General features: G+C 45.5%; 1 protein-coding gene across 1 annotated transcript in view; it reads left to right on the plus strand.

Moving 5' to 3' along the window:
* TRAF4 (TNF receptor associated factor 4) overlaps positions 1-16,513 on the plus strand; it is a 66,771-nt gene extending 50,258 nt beyond the window's left edge. Inside the window, exons 3-7 of the mRNA XM_085649142.1 lie at positions 4,965-5,069; positions 6,878-7,039; positions 8,582-8,743; positions 9,756-9,911; positions 10,356-16,513. Of these exons, the coding sequence (XP_085505268.1) occupies positions 4,965-5,069; positions 6,878-7,039; positions 8,582-8,743; positions 9,756-9,911; positions 10,356-10,988 (1,218 nt within the window). The 3' untranslated portion in view covers positions 10,989-16,513. The remainder of the gene's footprint in view (positions 1-4,964; positions 5,070-6,877; positions 7,040-8,581; positions 8,744-9,755; positions 9,912-10,355) is intronic.
* Positions 16,514-20,512: the final 3,999 nt, after the last annotated feature.

The raw sequence follows: 20,512 nt of genomic DNA on the forward strand, positions 1-20,512 counted from the left end.
GAGTCCTGCACGACTCCAGCTAGGGGCCTGGGTGGCGACCGCGATGGCCGCGGTGCGGGCTGGAATACAGCGCCATTCTTTGTCACTGATATCACGAATAAGGAACTCCACAACAAAACACCAAAAAGCAACAGGGACCTGCCGATTAACAAAGTGCACACCTAATTCCTGTAAAACTGCCACCATGTGCAACGCCGCCGGACCCCCGGGTTGCCGGCTGAATGGCTGTGTCATACTGACTGGAAACATGTGCTTATTGTCTAAATGATTCGACACCTTGGATGGTGAATGTACGCTATCGGATGATGAAACTGTGAATAATAAAGGTTTTACAAAAAAAAAAAAAATGGTCCCCCCCCCCCCCCCCCCCCCAAGAGTGAGGTTTCCAGCACCTACCTGCTGTTCTACATCTATAGGGTCAATCCCCGTCCATACTGCAGAACCCCCAGCCCGCTAGCTGCAAGCATTGTGCTTTGTAGAGAAGAATGCAATATTCAGCAGTCCTCTCTCTTTCTATGTGCTCCTTGTCGTCTCTTCCAATCTCCTGTCTTGTCACTGTGCTTGGGGTGGGCGTGTGTCTGTGTATGTGTGTGTGCACGCGTGCACGGTGTAAGAAAGAGACTTAATCCATTCCCTGTTTCCTGGTTGTATCTGGAATGTGACCTATCCAGTCTGTCCACGTCATGCTTCTTTTGCTCTGGAGAGGCCTCGTGCCTTCATTACCATAGGAGTATCTGAGGTGTGAGGGCTCACTTATCACCATCACTTTTGTAAGTGGCGCATCCAGGCTGTGTCACGCTCTGCCCACTTACAAGTCCCACCGAGTGCCCTCGCCATTCTGGGTGTCCCTGGAATAAGATGCAACAACTTGGTCTCTCATTGCTGTAGATGCACCTGGGGTCAGAGTGTCTCACTTTGTGCCCTCCCTGTTGTAAAGTTTTATATAGCGCTAGCTTGACCCGTAGGTATCGGAGCTCTTTACATACATACTGTAAAGAAAAACAGACGGAAATTGCATTACATAGTAGGCAGGCAATAAGGAAGCAAAACCATGGATAAAAAAAATACAGCATGGAAGATAAGGTGGTTAACACAGTCCGGTCACCAACTATCCTTGAATGTCAAGAGAGAGGAGTAAACTCGGATATTGAAGTCTAGGTTAGTTGACATTGGTCAGGAAAGTATTTGTTAAGGAGATGTATCTGATGTGGAGGAGGGGTGCTCTGGCGTGGTCCCCTCACTCGCCTTTGTGTCTCTCTCTGTGCCCTTGCTGTGCTCACTGTTCGTGTGATCTTGGTTGTGAAGGACGCTCTAAAGGCGCCTCCTTGCCCCTTTCCTTGTCACAGATGGGTTTGGGGCGCCATTCTGACCCTCGCTGTCCTGGACCGTGAGGCACTCCCTGCCCACACCTCGAGATGTACATGGGGTCTGACGTTTGAGGGTCTGATTTGGCACCACTTATGGCCCTGATGTCACCCTGTACCTGGGTGAATCAGCAGCGTGAGGCTCTCCTGTTGGGGGTTCTCCTGTTTTGGATGTATCTGAGGTGTAAAATGTTACCTGTAAGCCTTCGTTCTCCTGGGCAAATCTGGGATGTGCAGTCCTCACTTGGTACCCAAACTTCACTCGGTTTATCTGGGGACTGAAAGCCTTGCTTTTTGTTGTCCTAAAAGCCACTTTGTTCAAGTAAATGTCCAGGTTTTTTTTATACAGTGAAGGGCAACCCTTTTCTCATATCTTCCACGGTTGATATAGAAGGAAGCGAGGAATAAGGAGATGACGAGCCCATGATCACCAAGTGCAGCCACCTTTCAGGTGATGCTAGGGTTAAAACTCTGACTTGCCTGACGAAGAATAAGGGAGGGGGGTCGGTGGGGGTAGCCACCTTGTTTCCAAACTCTGAAACACACCTCCTATTCATTCATTTAAGATCAGACCAGAAAATACTCCGCTTTAAGAAACAGTTGAAAACGTATCTTTTCATCCAAATAGAGAAATACTTATCAGATGCCCTCACTGTGTGCTGTTAGCGCCGGGAAGCCCGCATATGGGTAGCTGTGCGCTCTATAAATATGTTTAATTATAATACCGATTAGATCTGAAGCGCCCGCGTCTCCAAACTCCGGATTACCCAATAAGGCGAAAGCTTGCATTTTGTGCCAGCCAATCAGCTGTTTGTTTTCACCTGTGGTTGTTACCTGTGCTAGCTTTAAAAGTAAACAAGGACGTTGTGCCGCGAGGGGACAGGCTCCTTTTGGGGCACTCCACCTACTGTTTCCGACCTTGTATAATGAGTCACACACACCCGGCGCAAGGTGACTTGCTGATTCGAAAAAAAACTCCCGCGCATACTGGTTAGCTCTGTGCAGCACAGTGACAGTGTGCGACCGCAGCGGGGCCCGCCCCCTGCCACCTCCAGCAACCAGCGCTGCACGCCGACGGCCCGGGCGGGGAATGGAAGTCCAGAGGATGAGGCCCGCGCTGTCCCTGGCCAGCTCATAGGGGACAGCGCAGACCACCGACTCTGTGGAAAAGGAAGCTTTCTGGACGCCCCGCCCTACTAAAATAGCCAAGTCATATACGGTCGCCTGCACCGTATCAATGGCTCAAAGCTGCCCGGGGCACAGACTCCTCCCCCCCCCTCCCGTCGGTTGTCCCCCCAGTTCCCCATTGTTACTAAGAAACTGGGGTACTCCTCTGTTAAAATAATTGGACCCCTGCTAGTGCGTGCCCTTTAGAATTGCGGAGCTGCACTCTACGTATGCTGCCTCCTGGTCACAGAAGAACTAGTCTCACTTCCTGCCTGTGTTCGGCCCTCCCACTCTCCTCCGCTCCTCTTAAGCCCCGGTTACAAAGGCTGACGGAAGGTGACGCCTCTTAAAGAAAACAATTTTGACGATAAATGCAGGTGTTGAACCTTCTTTTGTGCACACTAGGAGCTACGCCTATTGTCTGCTGCTAATGCAGCCTCAAGCGCCGAGAACACCCCATCACTTTGCCCTTTTTTGTGAGGGTGGGGAGCAGAGCGGGAAATTCCCTGCTTGGGCCAGGAATCTCCCAAGCACTTATGTTCTGGTGATTGGCAGACGGTGGGCTTTCAGTCTGGTCTGTTTTGCAGCGGGAACGTGTATCTCTTGACGCTTTTTCGTCCAGCTCTTCAAAGCTGTCTGTGAAGGGCCCTTGCAGCCTCCGTAGATGTTAAACCGATGCTGCAGGAATGCTTACCAAAGCAACAGTGCTGAAAGCCACAGACCATCAATCACCCACCTCTGTAATCACCCTGGCATGCTGAACCCTTGATGGATTCTCATCATCATGTACCATCATGAGCCCACACTCTTTGTGGTCGGACCATCTTCCCAAATAACCGCATTTTTCGCTCTGTAGTACCATCACTGATACTACAAACTTCACTGCTACAAGTTCTCTTGCCCACACCTGAACTATAAAGCTACAAATACATCAGCTTCCCCGTGTAAAGGCAATCTCCCTTTCAGCAGTCTAGTCAGTGAATCTACTTTATTATACAAACGTGTTGTCTTTGTGGATCTACTCCATCATCATGCACTCGTGGGTTGTCCTTGTGCATCTACTCCATCATGCAAATATGGGTCTTTCCAGTGACTGTTCCGTCATGCAGTCTTTAGACGACTTTTGCCACAAACTGTATAGCAGCCATCATAATTTGCCCAAGATACAGACTTTCCTTTCTCCCACGTCGACAGCACAAATTCTGCTGTACCGCTCCTAGAAAAGCAAGTGGACTGTTCCACCCACCGTCCTGTGCCTTCACCTTGTACTTGTGGCACCCAACTCATACTTCAGTGCATATCCGTCTCAATGCGTGCATGTTCAGCAGAGGTGCCAAATACTCCAAAGTTCTTGTGGGAATGCTGTTAACTGCCTAGTCCTCCTCAGCAGCCATCCCCTGAAAGCCTTCCATGTAAAACAAGAGAGCATGTGCAAAACCTTCCTATAAACAACACTTTTGTTTAAAAAAAAAAAAAAAGACACTTAAAAAAAACAAAAAAACATTGACATTTTAAATACAGAATATACGAAGGAAACCTTTATGGGTAACACTTTGAAGCAACTTGAGAATGTGTAGGCACTTTGCCAAGTGTCTCTATGGTGCTTGAACTATTTACCAGCTGCCTGGATACACAAACAGCAAGAAAAGATTCTTGGGCACCCAGCACAAACTTATTTTGCGACAGGAGCTGCTTGTTGACCAATTTAGTGACAAACTCTAAATGAGCCTGCAGACTTCCTGAAGTTAGAGATCACTTTTAAAACAAACAGTGTAAATTATTAAACTAGCTGTTTAATCACAAACACTATCAGAATCGGTTTATAATTGGAGGGAGATAGGTGTCTTTAACAACATTCTGCACTCACGGATTACATTGGTTTACGGCTTACCTTGTTATCTTTGCGCGCACTGCAAGGATTTGTAGCTGCGTAGCATTATGCCTGAGCATATTTTGTATTTTTTTGATCCCGATATCCCATGCTTGACCCCCCGGATCGTCCACTGTATCCTAATTTTAACAGCTCATGCCTTCTTCTTTCCATGTCCACCCAATGAGGAACGGGTTTATTTCCAGGGGTCTGCCATTAACCGTTGCTCCTACTTTCCATGTCTGACAGTGATGCTTCACCTTCCTATGTCTCATCCTGGCTTCTACTGTTGTATATGTCTGTGCCCTGGTGTCTTTTAATATATGATATTTGACTGCTTATGTCCAGCCTCTGGTGTAGTCTCCTTCTTATGTCCAATTCACGTCATTTCCTACCCACCATCACACCTGCAAGTCTGACAATTGATGTCTGCACCCGTTTTCCAGGTCTTACTACAGCTGTCCTCACCGGTGTCTCCAAGTCTTAATGCCTGCATCTGCTCTCATTGCTCATGTCGGACAGCAGATATCCATCCCCTGTTTCCTTCTCTTTTTTTTCTTCAGATTTACCCTGATCCAGATTTGGAAGCGCAGGTGCTGAGTCTGACCATCCGCTGCATCCACAGCGAGGAGGGCTGCCGATGGAGTGGGCAGGTGAAGCAGCTACAGGTGAGCAGAGCGGGCAGTGCTGGGCAGCCCTAAGCTGAGGAAACTGGGCAATAGGGACACCAATTTTACCAAAAGTAGCAGCTGTAAAAACACCCACATCTGTATGCATCAAACCAGCCGGCTGTGTGTCCACCCATGCACCCGCACTCGGCAGTCAGGGTCGCAAGACACACTAAAGCTCCCAGATACTCACCTGAATGCAAGCAGATGTATTAAATAGCTCAGAGACTCTTCCCTTTCACATGAAGACTCACTGACCCATTGAAATCAAGGGTGGGGGAGGTAGAAGAAGCGTTGATCCATTCCGCTTCCTATTAGTCATTCAAAATCAAGAGGGAATGGATCACTTGTACCTGCTACCAGCGTTCAGGAGTTCTGCCCGTCTTTGTTTTAAAAAAACCCTCATTCACGTAGATGGGTCGATAGGCGGTATATCTTGATTCTCCGCCTTAGTCAGATACGTGACAGCATCATTGGGTTTCTTTCATGCTTCCTCCACCTGGAGGGAACCACTGGTTGTTACAGTAGATCGGAAATCGACAAAAGTGAGGGTGCTCAAGTGGAGTGAATTTGTTAAAAAAGGAGAGTCCTCATGCCACCTAAACTAAAACTTTATTCAGTTTGGAGAATGGGGAAAGATAAAAACAGTGTTGTGCATAGTGGGACATACTATGAGTCCACTGCACTAGTTAGTCCAGGGTGGTGGTCCCACTGTGCACAACACTGTTTTTATCTTTCCCCATGCTCCAAACTGAATAAAGTTTTAGTTTAGGTGGCATGAGGACTCTCCTTTCTTAGCAAATTCACTCCACTTGAGCACCCTCACTTTTGTCTATTTCCGATCATGCTGTCACGTATCTGACTAAGGCGGAGAATCAAGATATACCGCCTATCGACCTGTGTCCGTGAATGAGGGTTTTTAAAACAAAGACGGGTAGAACTCCTGAACCCTGGTAGCAGGTACAAGTGACTCTCTGACCCAGGCACACACTCACAATCCTTGACCAGAGCATGACGTTGCAGAGACCAGCTAGCAGTATCAGTGGTGGAAGTGCATGTTTCCCTACTGACAAGATGTTGAGTAGTACACCTGAGACAGATAGTTGGGCCTCAAAAGCCTCCCTAGTTTTCGAATGTATCTGTAGTCGATCAGTCGAGGCCAGGCTGATGGGAGGTGGTGTGAAGGTTCAGCCAGCTAAAGGATAAAACGCTCGTCACAAGTGCAATACATATGTATTACTGTAGGCATCGTCTCCAGATGCCACAGATTGTGCTGTATCACAAAACTAGTAAACTGCCATCAACATGACGGACATTCCTACAGTCGGATAAGTGTGGTCACTCGACTGAGAAAGGGTTTATTTTTGTAACCAAAGGTCAGAGAAAGGTAAGGCCTTATGTGGTGTACATCAGAACTTGGCACAATGCCGGGTCTGTCAGTTTCCGAATACAAGGGGTTAGGGTTGCAATCGATGTGCATCAAACCAGAAAAGTGCAAAAATGGCAGTGACACTTCAGCTTAGCACAGTTTAGGACTTCAATGTTACTCATATTGACGTATATCCATCCAGGTCAAGATGGTGGCATACACACACATATCACTATTCACACACCCATATGTGCATAAACAGACTTGGCTGGAGACATAATGCACATACCTTTATCCCCATAGAGAGAGGCAATCAAGTATTCCTGAACCCCCACCCCCCCTTTAAGTCTCTCACCATTCACATAGTCCCTTCTGCTGACCCAAATTATACTGTACTCATGATTTTTCTCTTCCCTCGTGGACTGTTTTTCTCTCTCAGGTGCATCTAAACACATGCAGCTTCAACGTCATCCCTTGCCCAAACCGCTGTGGCGTCAAGTTAAGTCGCCGGGATCTGCCCGACCACCTGCAGCATGACTGCTCCAAGCGCCGCGTCAAGTGCGAATTCTGTGGCAGTGACTTCAGCGGCGAGGCACACGAGGTGAGGAAGGAAAAGGAACTTGTTTCTTTTAGAGGCATTACAGAGTTGGTCCTAGATATATGCAGTTGGCTTCCAGATTCTTTAACATTTTTTATTTTTTTGTAATTGTTTTTGTTTTTTTTTCCCTTTCAAATGTACCACCCAATTCAACAAGGCTCATTGGGTAAACTCAGAATTTAATGGTCTGGACGGGTATCCCTTAGAGAGGCACATGACGACTGCACTGGCATGCATTGTTCGATAGCCAGTGTTTGGTAGAGGGTAGAATAGGGTTGGGTTGGACTTAGTGTTCTGTTGAGTGGGACTGGCTATAGAAATCATTTGGACAGAGAATTGGGTAGGATACTTACCACAACGTCATTATAGAAAAATCAGCCAAACACAAAGTTCTTTCATACCATTATAAAACTTTAACATAAAATGGCAAATGTGTTTATAAAATCACTGCAGTTTGTGGCACAAACAAATAAATATACTTACCTGTTGCTAAAGAACTTTGAAATACTAGTATTGAGGTTGGGAGTTTTTCCTGTATAGGATAATAATTTTTTTTTTTTTTTTGCATTCTTTTTTTTTTTTTTTTTTTTTTTAAATTTTTATTGAACAATAATTCGATTACAAGCACGGGCCTACAACCACCAGGGCCGGCCGCTAAGCACAGAATGAAATATACATTTATCAAAGCTGCAGTCGGTTCCCGGGGGTCGGCCCCGTAGTGAGTCCGGATAGTTCTAGAGGCACAGGAGACTTAGATCAAACAAACACAGAAAACTAAAAGAAAAACAAAAGGCGAGGCATAAAGACAAACGGCGCAGGCTAGGCGTCCTCCGAAGGATAATAATTTTAAAAGACTGAAAACGTTGTCTGCAAAGTCAGTGTATGGCAACAGAAATAAAAGAAACCCATTGTTAGGTGAAAATTGCGAAAATGGTGTGAGTATAGGGTGGAGTTTGAGTTCTTTTCTTAGGGAGAAATATTTTATAGGGATAACACTTTTGGAGATTTTTCAGCAATGTCCCCTTTGAAGGTATTAATGGAGATATGAACAGAACATTGATGTCAGCTAAGGTCTTGTGTGCAAGCCACATCTTAACAATAGATAAGTCAACTGATTATTCATTTTATAAAGATTATAGGTGCTATAATTTAAAATTAAGGCCTTTTAAATGATTTTGAATTCATTGAAAATGGCAATTATAAATTTGACCAGCTTTTGTAAAGTTCACTTTTGGATGACTTTGCAATGAAACTCCAAAGACGCAGGCCGTACATTTCAGGTTGTGCAGTTAATAGTGTCAGGTTGGTGCTACCTGCTGTCTGAGTGGGCAAAGTGTCCGCTGGTGGATTTCGCTTGGACAGTGCACGAGGTCGGCTTGTGGAGTCTAATTGGTCTGGTTATGGTATTGGATTGAGCATACCGGGTTTATATTGTTGTTTTACGGGTGCAGTGTAGCGTTGGAATGTAATGATTTTAAGTCTAGGGTTGTTTTGGGCAGCAAACATAGGTACAGCAGCTGACACAGTCTCCCTTGTGTCCAACAGAATCACCAGGGCATCTGCCCTCAGGAGAGCGTGTACTGTGAGAACAAATGTGGTGCCCGCATGATGAGACGGCTGCTGTCCCAGCACTCGCTGGCCGAATGCCCCAAGCGCACCCAGCCCTGCAGCTACTGCACCAAGGAGTTTGTCTTCGACACTATCCAGGTGAGATAAGCGCTCACAGTACCTTTACCCTGTCTGTACCTTTCATGTCTTCTGGATGAGGGCCGAGGGTCCTTCTCCACACCATGGTGAATTACCTGCGAGTCTCACTTCCTCTTGCAGTCTGTGGGTCTTTCTCACTCATGGTCTCTGTCTCTACCACTTGGACTCGCCCTTTGTCAGTAGTTCCGTGGTTTTTCTTACCCTCTTGGTACAATCGTTGTGGGCGGTGCAGTCTTGCATAAAGAATCTGTTGAACTTCCTTCTCGCCTCACAAGGTTCTGTTTGCCAGTAAGTCGTGCACAGTTGCACGATGGGCCGTCAGCACTAGACACAGGCTTCCTTCATGTGAGCCCACCCTGTTTTCAGGGATGTGGAGGGAGAATCTGGATGGCAAACCTAGTTTGTCACTACTTCCACTCCTTCCTCACAGGGTTGTAAACATCTTATTAGGAATGTCGTCAATGTAGATGAGCGATACCGCCATGTGATGTGACCATTGACTCACAAGGTCTTGTCCAATCTTCCCCAGTGCTTGGTTGCCATATGATGACTTGAACCCTTTTCAACGCCTACAATGAAGGCAGCCATTCGGTGGCACATATTCTTAAACCCTGCAGAACCCCTTGCCAGAGTTCTTAAGATTTGAGCCACTAGCCTGAAAATTCCGGGATTGATGGGTGCTCTCAGCACTCCTACAGACACGCAGCCACTCCTCTTCCTCTCTCCTTCCTCCAATTCCACAGCCTTACTATTTCCCTTCTACTTTGTATTTTTTCGTCTTCCATTCTGTTTTCCTAGCTTATACACTCCTCTCCATGTCTCTCGCCAGTTTGTGTGCTTCTTTCCTGGTGCCCAGACTGTTAGCTCCCATGCTGTACCCCAATCATCTACTGTGCCACCCATATTGTTTTATTTCTCCAAATACTTTCCTCTTTGGACCTTGTAGAAGTCACTAGGCATAGCCACTAAAGTGTATACATTCTAATACTATGCTCCTATATACCCCCAACAGAATCACCAGTACCAGTGCCCAAGGCTCCCAGTTTCTTGTCCTAATCAGTGTGGCACACCCAACATTGCCCGTGAAGATCTGACGGGGCACCTGAAGGAAAACTGCAGCACAGCCATGGTGCTGTGTCCCTATAAAGAGGCTGGATGCAAATTCCGGGTGAGTAACTCAACATGGGTCCAGAATCAACACCATGCACTGTAAACCACTTCAGCAATCCCATCACATTAGCAACTGGAAGCACTGTGCCAATCCTAGAGGTTTATGCAAACTGTCTACTTTCCTCACACACAAGCATACGCCACCTAAGGATACATAGACACACCACTTCTGCACAAAAAAACCTATCACCCTGCAAAAGCAATAGCCACCATCAACGATCCCTCTCACATGCCCCGAACAGACATACAGCACATCCGCCAATGTGCGCAGCAGGTCCATTCCTCTCCCAGACAGTCCAAATTCTCCCACACACATTGCCCGCATGCTTCAAACATGGACATCCATCTCCCCAACTATTTGTGTGCACACATAAACATCCACATACATGTATGAACGCACACATGTATATTCACACTCACGTTATCCCTTTGCCCCCTACAGTGCCCCAAGATTGGGATGACTCGGCACTTGGATGACAGCGTGAAGCCCCATCTGAATATGATGTGTGCCCTGGTAAGCCGCCAGCGGCAGGAGATCCTGGAACTGCGGCGCGACTTGGAGGAACTCTCCGTGAGCAGTGATGGCGTGCTGATCTGGAAGATTAGTGACTACGCACGCAAACTGCAAGAGGCCAAGGCAAGGAGCAATCACGAATTCTTTAGCCCAGCCTTCTACACCCACAAGTATGGATACAAGCTGCAGGTGTCAGCCTTCCTGAATGGGAATGGCAGTGGCGAGGGCAGCCACCTGTCCATCTACATCCGTGTTCTGCCTGGCGAGTATGACAACTTGTTGGAGTGGCCCTTTTCCTACCGAGTGACCTTCTCGCTATTGGACCAGAGCGACCCTTCTCTCTCAAAGCCACAGAACATCACTGAGACCTTTAACCCTGACCCCAACTGGAAGAACTTTCGCAAACCAGGCAGCTCTCGTAACTCTCTAGACGAAAGCTCGCTGGGCTTCGGCTACCCCAAGTTCATCTCACAAGAGGAGATCAAGAAGAGGAACTACATCCGTGACAATGCCATCTTCATGAAGGCCTCAGTTGAGATCCCACAGAAGATCATTGCTTGAAATCAGATCGTAGGACCCCTAGCCCAATGGGGTGACATTAACTCTTGAAATATTATTTCACTTGCACCTTGCTGGAGTCCCACAGCTGTGCCCACAGGAAGGTAGCCTCTGGCTCCTACATTTCATCGTACAGACCTCTGAAGGTGTCCCTGGAAGGGTTTGCCAGGGGACAAATGCTGGACAGGAGACAAGTCTTCCACACATGGGTTGGTGGTTCCTTCACCTTCCTTGAGTATTGAACTTTCTATCAACATGTAGGTCACTTTGCAGAGGGCCCCTAAGAGCACCGACTCTTATTGGTGGAACTGGAAATTGGAGTCCATCCAGCAGAAAGACCCAGCAGAAAGACCCAGCGGAATCTGTGAATTGGTTTTTTGGTGGTTGGACTGATACTGGTGTCCATAAATGGCTGAAGCACTGCTGTCCCAGTTAGGCCACCTTCTACCAATGGCGTATACTGGAGGTGCAGGCACCTGAGGCGCAGGGGGAATTGGTTTGGTGGACATAGATGAAGTGAGGCTTACTGCCTTCACTTTCAAAGCATATTGGCTCCGAATGGCAATTTCTAGTGTCTACGTCCTCCGTTGGGATTTTGGGGAAAGTTAAATTGGCAGAAATGTTTGGGAGTTCAAATACAGGCACAGTCCTCATTTGGGACGGGTTGGGAGAAGTGGATAACTCTCAACCTATGGGCTGGAAGTAGTCAAGCCTAGAACCGGATGCATAAACTTTTAGTGGCCTCCAGAATCTCAGAGAATCCTTGCATCAGCCTGAATTTTTAACACTGAAGGTGCAAGTTTCTTAGGCAGTTGACTACATGCTCCGGATCCATGGGCACATTAGGCTCTAAGCGAGCCAGTCCTAAGAAAGCCTTGCCAAAAATACAATAGGAAATGACTTCAGAGGATTTTGTGACTATAAACCAAGGCAATTGGTTTTAAATAAGAGGTCCTGGTGGCCGGACATGCGGTACCAAGGTGAGCTCGAGGACCCCAAGCAGCTCACACCTCAGGGCTGGCTTCTGTGATGCCAGAAGAAAACAAAAAACGGACGGCATTTGTGCACCTCAGAACATATGCCAACCAGGTGCTAAAAGAAGATGTGATTGTTTTGTTTCTTAAAGTTTCTATTTGTATTATCTTGCTGGAGGTGGGTGGCATGTTGTCTGCGATGGTCTTGTGAGAAGGAGTGAGGGTGGAGTACCTCCCACCCGTGGTCCAGTCTAGGTACATAATTGGACTTTACACTCACGTTCCTTCTCCTTCACAGTCCTGGCCGTAATGCAGTTCTGTTTTTAGAACATCATCATCCAGCCAATGTCAATAAGCAGGTTTCAGGCATCCTCCAACTGGATGAGAGAAGGAGGCGGACTTCATCAATCCTAGCCAATAGACATGGCAAACCTTTGTCTTTTGGGAGGCCCGGGTCATTTTATAATTGATTGCATTTTTTGGTATTGCCTCTGGCCACACCTTCAAAATTACACTTTTGCTGGTGTAAGGGTGGGTAGCTTTGCTCCGATCCCTGAAAGGTTGTCGTGTCCTTTCGTATAACTCTTACAGCTCACTTTATAACCATCTTAAATCTTTAGCATCACCCTCACCGCTGTCCATTTTGTATGTTCTGTGAGTAATTGTAATGTCGTTAAGTGTTTTTGGAGAAAAATAGAAATGCAGATAATGTAAATTACTTGTCACTTTCACACTTCCATTAGCAACAAGCATTTTCAATGCAATAGGTCTCGCATTTACGCAAGTTTAAGCTATTGGCATTGTAAATGACAATGCCTTTTATTTATGTTTTAAAAATGAAAACAAAAATAAAAGGCATTGTCATTTATAATGTCAATAGCTCAAACTCGCGTAAATGCGAGACCTATTGCATTGCAAATGCTTGTCTGTGTAAGCTGTGCTCCTGTAAGGTCTGCAGGGGTCGCCCTCTCACCTCCTTTTGTCTAAGTTGTGTGCCTGTAAGGTCTGCAGGGGACACCCTCTCACCACCTTGTACAAGTGGTGTGCCTGTAAGCTGTGCACCCTGCCCCCTCTCTCGCCCTTAGCTTGTTTGAGGTGTGTTATTGCCAGGTCTGTGTGACCCTCTCCCACCCTCTGTGCCTGTGAGGCCTGTTCACGGTAAGCTCTGCAGAGAGCTGTACCTCGGTCCCTATGTCCATATTACTTCTCTGCTGTATAAGTAATACCTTGAGCAAGACTATAAAGCATAGGACACACACAAGACAATAATTCAAGCCCTGTGTCTGTGTAGCTAACCCTTAGGTCAATGCTGGGCATGCTGTAACTGGCCCTAACGGAGGCAGTAGGGTAGACGGGAACTGGTGCAGGAAGGTCCTAATATATTTAGTATTAGTATATTTTTCTGTGTCAGCATTCCTGGAGGAATAGTTTAAAAACCACCGGCTGCTTCAGAGTTCCACTCCCTTGGAACATAAACACATTCCAGCCACATTACTAAATACCCGCACTCGGCATGCGCTCGCAGCCCCTTAAACATGCAGGTCACAGATGCAACTCGGTAAGTATAGAGACCAGGGTTACGTCACGGTGAGCGTCGTTGAGGAGAGGAGCGCGCCAGGAACGTTAGAATGTGAAAAGTACTTCCTCTCAGCAACTTCCTGGTTCTGTTTAGGCTGTTTATGTGAGTACGGTTTTGTGTGTTAACCCCTAAAAGACTTTAGTCAACACTGAAACACGTCCCTCATAAGCCATACAATAAACCGACAGTTTTATTAATAGCCTTCACCTAAAGCGCTTCGTAGCTTGCCAGGGACATGACACGCTTTATTAATTCAGCTACAGTGCAAGGTACAACGCGAGTGGTGTGTGTGTGCGCGTGCACTGCAAACAATGTAAGGAATGCAGCAGGAACAGTGTGGGGCCGCTGCTCGCTCCCGAGCTTCCTAGGCCAGGGGAGAGACAAGGCAGAACATGCACCGGCCTTTGGCCAATTGCGTGCTGTCTTTCCTAGAAAGACGCACGCAAAGGCCAATTGCGTGTGAGCAAAAAAAAGGACACGCACGAGCGTTTGGTCCGAGTTGAAAGTCCTTTCTAGAAGCCTCGCAGAGCAGCGCATGCGCGCTGACTCAGGCGAGACCTAAAAAGCGTAGTGATCGTGTGACCATATGGGTTCCATCCCAGTAGCTGTATCAAGAGGTTCCAAGGGGAATTGGAAAGTGCAGTGGCAGTGCAGCAGCTGTAGGATCGACCTTCTGCTTTCACCGCCGTCCATCAGCGCACTTCTACAACTCAAAAGAGCCAACCCTAATCATTGCTTCTCTGTGTACCTTGCCCTGCTTGTTGTTGCCGTTGGACTCATGACTACTTCATCAAGGACTGGCAAAGCCAATAGGTTTTGCCTTTGGGGACCCATTGGCTTTGCCAGGGATTTTTAGCCATGCTGTACAGCATCCCTGATGCTATGAAGCATGGCTAAATAAAACAAAAACTGTGACAGCTGTTTATTTTTCTTTTTATTTGCTGCTCTGATGTGGATCAGCATATAGAAATAAAGTGCACAAACAATTTTTTTAAGCACGTATGGAGTGAAAAACACAGAGGGCACGGGTTGAGAGAAGAGGATAATGTCAAACCTAATCCTGCTCTATGCCCTAATCTTTCTTCCAGTGTCAGTAAATTGTTTAGCATAGTTTGGAGGTGATCTGAACATGAAGTTGAAAGTTGTTTCAGGCTACAGTTCCTCTTCCTTGCATTATTATCCAGTCCCGTCATTGTCTTCCTCAATCCCTTGTCTGACGGAGCCCACGTTAGTGGTGTTTGGTGATTTGCAAACCAGACTACGGTAACTCCATCTTAATCCTGTGTTTATATCTATCATGGGTTCATTTGTCTTTTAGGCCTATTACTAGTCAACAGATATGCCAGAGTAATTATTTGGTAAAGGGTCAAAAACAGTTGTTGCTGCAAAAGAAAGATATTAACAACAAGCTAAAATAAAAAAAATGCTGTCCGTCCAGGTGTCCTTTTGTTTCAGGCTAAATACTTGCTTGATGGATATGATACCTCCTGTCTGTTATTTAGACCTGCCGGGCGTTACTGGGCAGCATCCGTGGTGAGCACTGTCCTTAACCACTGGTATAACCATTTCTTGGATACTGGCACTCTTGAAATGGATAACAAAGTTACCCCTTTGTAAACTTGGCTTTCTAAAGGTAGTGAGTCAAACAAGTAAGGCTCACTACAAGAGATGGTAGAATGTTTGGAATCCTGATAATATGAAGTAAGTAGTTACACTAAAAAAATCAAATGTCAAGTCTGAGCTAGATGTTTTAAAATGTGTTGCTGGGCAGCTGCCTTGGGTCTGGCATGTTAAGGCACCTTATCCTAGGCTTCTGGATTAAGGGTGGCCTGCCCACACAACTTGGGGAGAACTAACACTTTGTGTAACGTTCACTGCATGTTTCATAGAACATCACTGAGCAGTCTCCTATCCATGCAAAATATGTAACATCCCTCACAAGCTCAGTACACATGCCAGAGATACAGGTAAAATGTCGTGTCTCTGAACCTTGAATCCGCTTTCACTGTTTGCCTCCACCTACCATGGTTTAAGGGTTCAGAAGCTATAATTGAAGATGGGTGGAAGTGTACTTTGGGGTGCTCCCTCTTGCCAGTGGCTTCTGGTCCTCTCTGAAGATTGCCTTCAAAACAGGAAGCGCCTTCCATGGACCCGCTTTCTTCTCAACCAGGGGTGAATGGGAGGGAGAGGATTTGAAACTGAATTCCTTTTGCTGAGATGGGAATCCATATAATTTTCCGTAACGAATAAATACTGTCATTGTAAGACCATAACACCATCCTCTCCCTCTGAGAATTTGCATTATATTAAAGGATTGTGGGTTCATTGAAGTCTGTCATCCACCAGAACTCATATTAGCCTTGGAATCTTAACAAGCTCCACCACACCTCTACCAGGGAGTGCATCCTAAGAAAGAACTGTCGGCCACCTCCACCATCCATGCTCGCCTTCCCGTTTGAACCAGAACACACTGGAGAAATTCTTTTCATTCTTCCCACACCCGCACAACCTTCTCCCAAACTTTAATCCAATACAAACACTGTGAATCTGTGCCTACCTAGATCCCTCACCCCTCCATCTCGAGTCCTCGCAGACCACAAGCGGTGGGAAAGAGCCATATGTCGGGAAAGAAGACGGCAAAGTACTCTTTCTATAGCTGGGATTTTACACATGATTTATTAATACGTTTTTACATGCAATTATAAAATGTACGAAAGATCCTGGGATATTTTTACGTGTCCATTTCCTTCAGAGGAACAATTGGATTAATTGTGAACAATTGGATTAATTTGTGGCATTTTTAATCTTTCTAATCCCCTTCAATTTTGCTCTGTGATCCTCCCTCCCATTCAAGTTATTTATTTCTGAGCCCTTTCTGTTGATTGGGGCCAAGGTAGTGACCGACTGGAAGGATTGCCTGCTACTGAGTCTATTTGCCTTTTTTTTTTTAAATTAAAGATTTTAAGTATTTATTACCTGCTTTTGTCTCCGGCTGGTTCATGCTCCTTGTTGATGTGCAACTGCGCTTGTCAGGGCGTGTGGTCTGTGTGGTGCAGTCCCATAACTTGGGCAATACGCACGCGCCTGAGGCTGGAGGGCTGGTACAGGAACGCCCAAAAATCCATGTAGCCATCGCAAGACTAGGCACGTGGTTGGAGCCACGCAAAAAATGGCAGGTTCAGACCACCAGCGAGCAGGTGTAGGAGGGGGTGTGGTGCTACTTCGGATTGTGTGACAAACACACAGAGGCTTATGAATGTTAACACGTTAGTTTGAGCATGTGCAAGGCAACATCAGTACATTTACGTGCATGAACCCTTCATAACTGCTAAAAGTGTTCAACGTATGGGGTCACATGCAAAAGTAAACAGAGCTAATTGCTCTATACTTAAGGATCTAGGAAAAAATCATCGGGCACTATTAACAGCAGGTGTTTTTGCAGTTTTTTTCCTGAACATCCGGATTTAGGAGACGCTGTGTGTTGCCGAATTTCCTTTTTAATGGTGATCTGAATTAAAATCAATTTTTTGAGAGTTAATGTATTTATTCCAGAATCCGTATATGCGAAAATGTCTTTACATCTGCACATTACTCCTATAATAATGGAGATAATTAAGTAGCTTCCATGCACCAATAGTTAAGTTAATAGTCTGTAGTACATCTCCAGTTACTACTGTCAGATCAAGAAGGCAATCTTGATCCTTGCTCCAATGTGTTATTTTTGGAAGTATTCTTCTCCAGGTTGAGACTGGTCTTAGTAGCTTCATTATAATCAGCTGACAAGGACTGTGAATGTTTCGGCTGACGAGCAAGCTAGAACTCTTTCCTGTAGGTTTTACAGTACCATAGTTGTGCACATGAAGGACGTAGCTTTACGGCTAGAGCTTTCGACCTCCAAGCTGGGAAACCGGGTTCAAGTCTCGGCAACGAAACTCAACATCTTGTGATGCTGGGCAAATCACTTAATCGCCCCGTGCCTCACAAAAATGAATGTGTCCTCATGTAATGCAACCGGTGCTCATGTAAAGCGCTCTGATACCCAATGTCTCCGGTCTAGTTCGCGCTATATAAAACTAAAAAAAAAAAAATGAGGTCAGGACTGGCCTGTAGGGCAATCTGGCAATGCCATTATGAGGTGTGGTGAGCTGGTTTGTGGCTCTGTGTGGGTTGGTGTTGTAAACATCTTTAAGTAAAAGCTAGGTTGCAGTAACAAGAGGAACTGTGCAGGCTGTGGATGTTGTTATCCCATTGCATGCAGTGTGGATGCACCTATCGCACTTCGTGGACGGAAGAGGAGGGAAGTATCAATGTTTCCAACTTTCTGATAGGGAAAATAGTTAATTTCACTGTCAATTTTTTTAAATATTACCACGCACACTGCCAGCAGCAAGCACCAATACATGTGGTTCCATGCTCCTAGGAGACCACCCAGGCAAGGCTTTAAAAATAAATAAATAAAGAGCTACTGAATTTACAAATATGAGTCATTTTTTTAAACTGCCCAGGTCATAGGTGTGGGCCACTTTTAGTTTGGTGCCCGGGACTGTTTTTTTTTACACCAGTCCAAACCTGGTGAGCATCAATAAAAAGGAAATGACAGCAATATTGAACATGTCTTCACAAGTGCAGAACTAGTTCCCGTGGCCTTTTAAGCATGCAAAAATATTGAGCTGTTGACCAAAGAAAACACCATGTTCCGATATAACTAAGAGCTGTGTCTACAGATGTTCAGAGAACGTTGACTTCTGTGTTTTTTTTACCTCTTCATACGTGCACTTTGGCCACTCTTCCTTTTTAGGTATGCACTGTTTGCTACAAGACATGTTGTTACCATACAGTGTGCTTGGAGCCCACCCATTGCTTACCATTGGCTGGCTGTATTGTCACTCTTATTTGTTTGCATCTGTCGGCTTGTGTTTGGCCCTCCCCTGGAGGATGGTCAAAGTACTTGAGTCCTTCCACTGCTCGAGTTTTGGGTGCTACTTTATTTTTGTTTAAGCACTCCATGAGAGTGCACGTGGTTTTCAGTTGTCTCCCTCATGTGCTTCTCTAACCCAAAGCTCACTTTGCCCTTACTCGTCCGCGTGCCGCTGTCTCACCCTCCCCTCCCCTTCCCTACCGTACCCCCCATTGTTGCTTTTATTAGTCTAGGTACTTCTATGCCTCCCCACTCTCCTCCTTGTTGCTCTCTACTTGTTTGTGTGGTACTCTATCCCCCCTGCTACATTCTGCAGTCTCTCGCCCATGTGCTTCTCTGCCTCCCTGGCCCACTACCCTAGCTCCATTACATATAAAAATTAGAAAGTTGGTTGACACAGCTGATGGGCTCCGTGTAGATGATTTCATGTGTGTTTAACACACGCCTACAAAATGACACGTCCCAGAGGTCACATCATCATGCATATTTTGTATTCTTTTTTTATCTTTCCTTTGTGCTGTACAGTATCTGCTTTGATGCTGTAGAGCATGAAGAAAACACACTGGCAGAGCCAATCAGCCACTAAGGTGAGAACTATTGCCTTTGCCAATGCTTGTTAAGAGCTGCACGCTGCAGTAGGCAACAAAACACTTTCAAGCTTGTAGGGCTCCCCAAAAAATGTCCCATTTTGTTTACTAATAAGCACCAGCCTTTTGGGCCGACAAGGAAATCTCTATTGCCCTGAGCTTCTAAGTAGCACGAGATACATTTTGTCTACAGTTCCTTGCAACTTCACTGACATATAAGCTACGGTTTTCGGTTGCTTGCTACCAAAATGCTTCTAAAATAATGAGGCCAATATGACTCCTTGGAGCTTTCAGAATGGGTGGTTAAGCACCACTGCGCTTATAATGGTAAACTTGTCGCGAAAAAGGAAGTGCACAGTAATAGAATGGCAAAAGCAGAATGAACCTGGGGAAATGTGGAGTAAAACTACATCACTAGTTGGTGTGGTTAAAGAGGTTAATGAAAAGTAAAACAATGTGAACATGCCAAAGGCACCAAATTAAGGCATGGACATAAATGTGTCTCATTATTTATAGTATTGATATATAATTTAGGGTGCTTTTATTTCATTAAATGCAGTGGTATAACAACCTACATTACAAAGGAACTGTGAGATATAGAAAACATTCGCAATTCACCCTACAGAGCTCTATCATAGTCAAGGTCACTAGGAATATGCGGCATGGAGAACCAAATTATGTAGCAACGTTACCTGAATTATGCAGAAAAAACAAATTACGCAACACATTCTCTTGCTTATTACTTTCATTTATTTTAGCTAAAAACTAAATTGTATGCAAAATCAGCAAATTGTTTGGCAAATCATGTGGTAAATTTAGCTTTGGCTGAAAAAAATGCACAAATCCACTGGCTGTCACCATTGTACATTTTTCTATCTACAATTTATTAATGAATATTAAGCAAAACCAAACATTAGAATTACTATTGGTGCTCATTGTTGGTTGCAATTTTAGAGAACAACATTTTTAAACTAAATATAAATATGTAATATAAAAACATATATATAATGTGTAATATGATCCTGTATTGACATTTTGGGGTTCGGGTGGCATTTAAAAATTGACCTTTAAATATGTGCAGGGTGCTGGCCTGTGTTTGAGCCAGCTCTGACTAGTGCTTGCTTGACTGGTGATTATCCCCTTTTAGGAGCATGATAGGGTTTTGGGCATGACTCGTGTTTGTGTCGATCTAGGAAGACTAGCTAAAACCAGAGCTTTTAAAACGTTTTGATGTACTGCTCAGGTTGCCACTTTGATTGCTCTTCCAATTGTTTTCTGGAGCCTGGGCCCAAATTGCCCAGTGGGAGGCAATATCCTTGCTTTTAAAGTCTTACAAAGTTGCATAGTTCCTGTTCATGTCACCATCTATGATTGCTGTTCCATTGAAATTTGGTTTGTGGTCCAATAGCAGAAGAAAATGGCCTCCTCTGCAATAGTAGTGCACAGAGCGGCACAGGTGCTAGGTTTAC

The sequence above is a fragment of the Triturus cristatus genome, chromosome 3_2 (assembly GCF_964204655.1).
Source record: "Triturus cristatus chromosome 3_2, aTriCri1.1, whole genome shotgun sequence".
Lineage (NCBI taxonomy): Eukaryota > Metazoa > Chordata > Amphibia > Caudata > Salamandridae > Triturus > Triturus cristatus.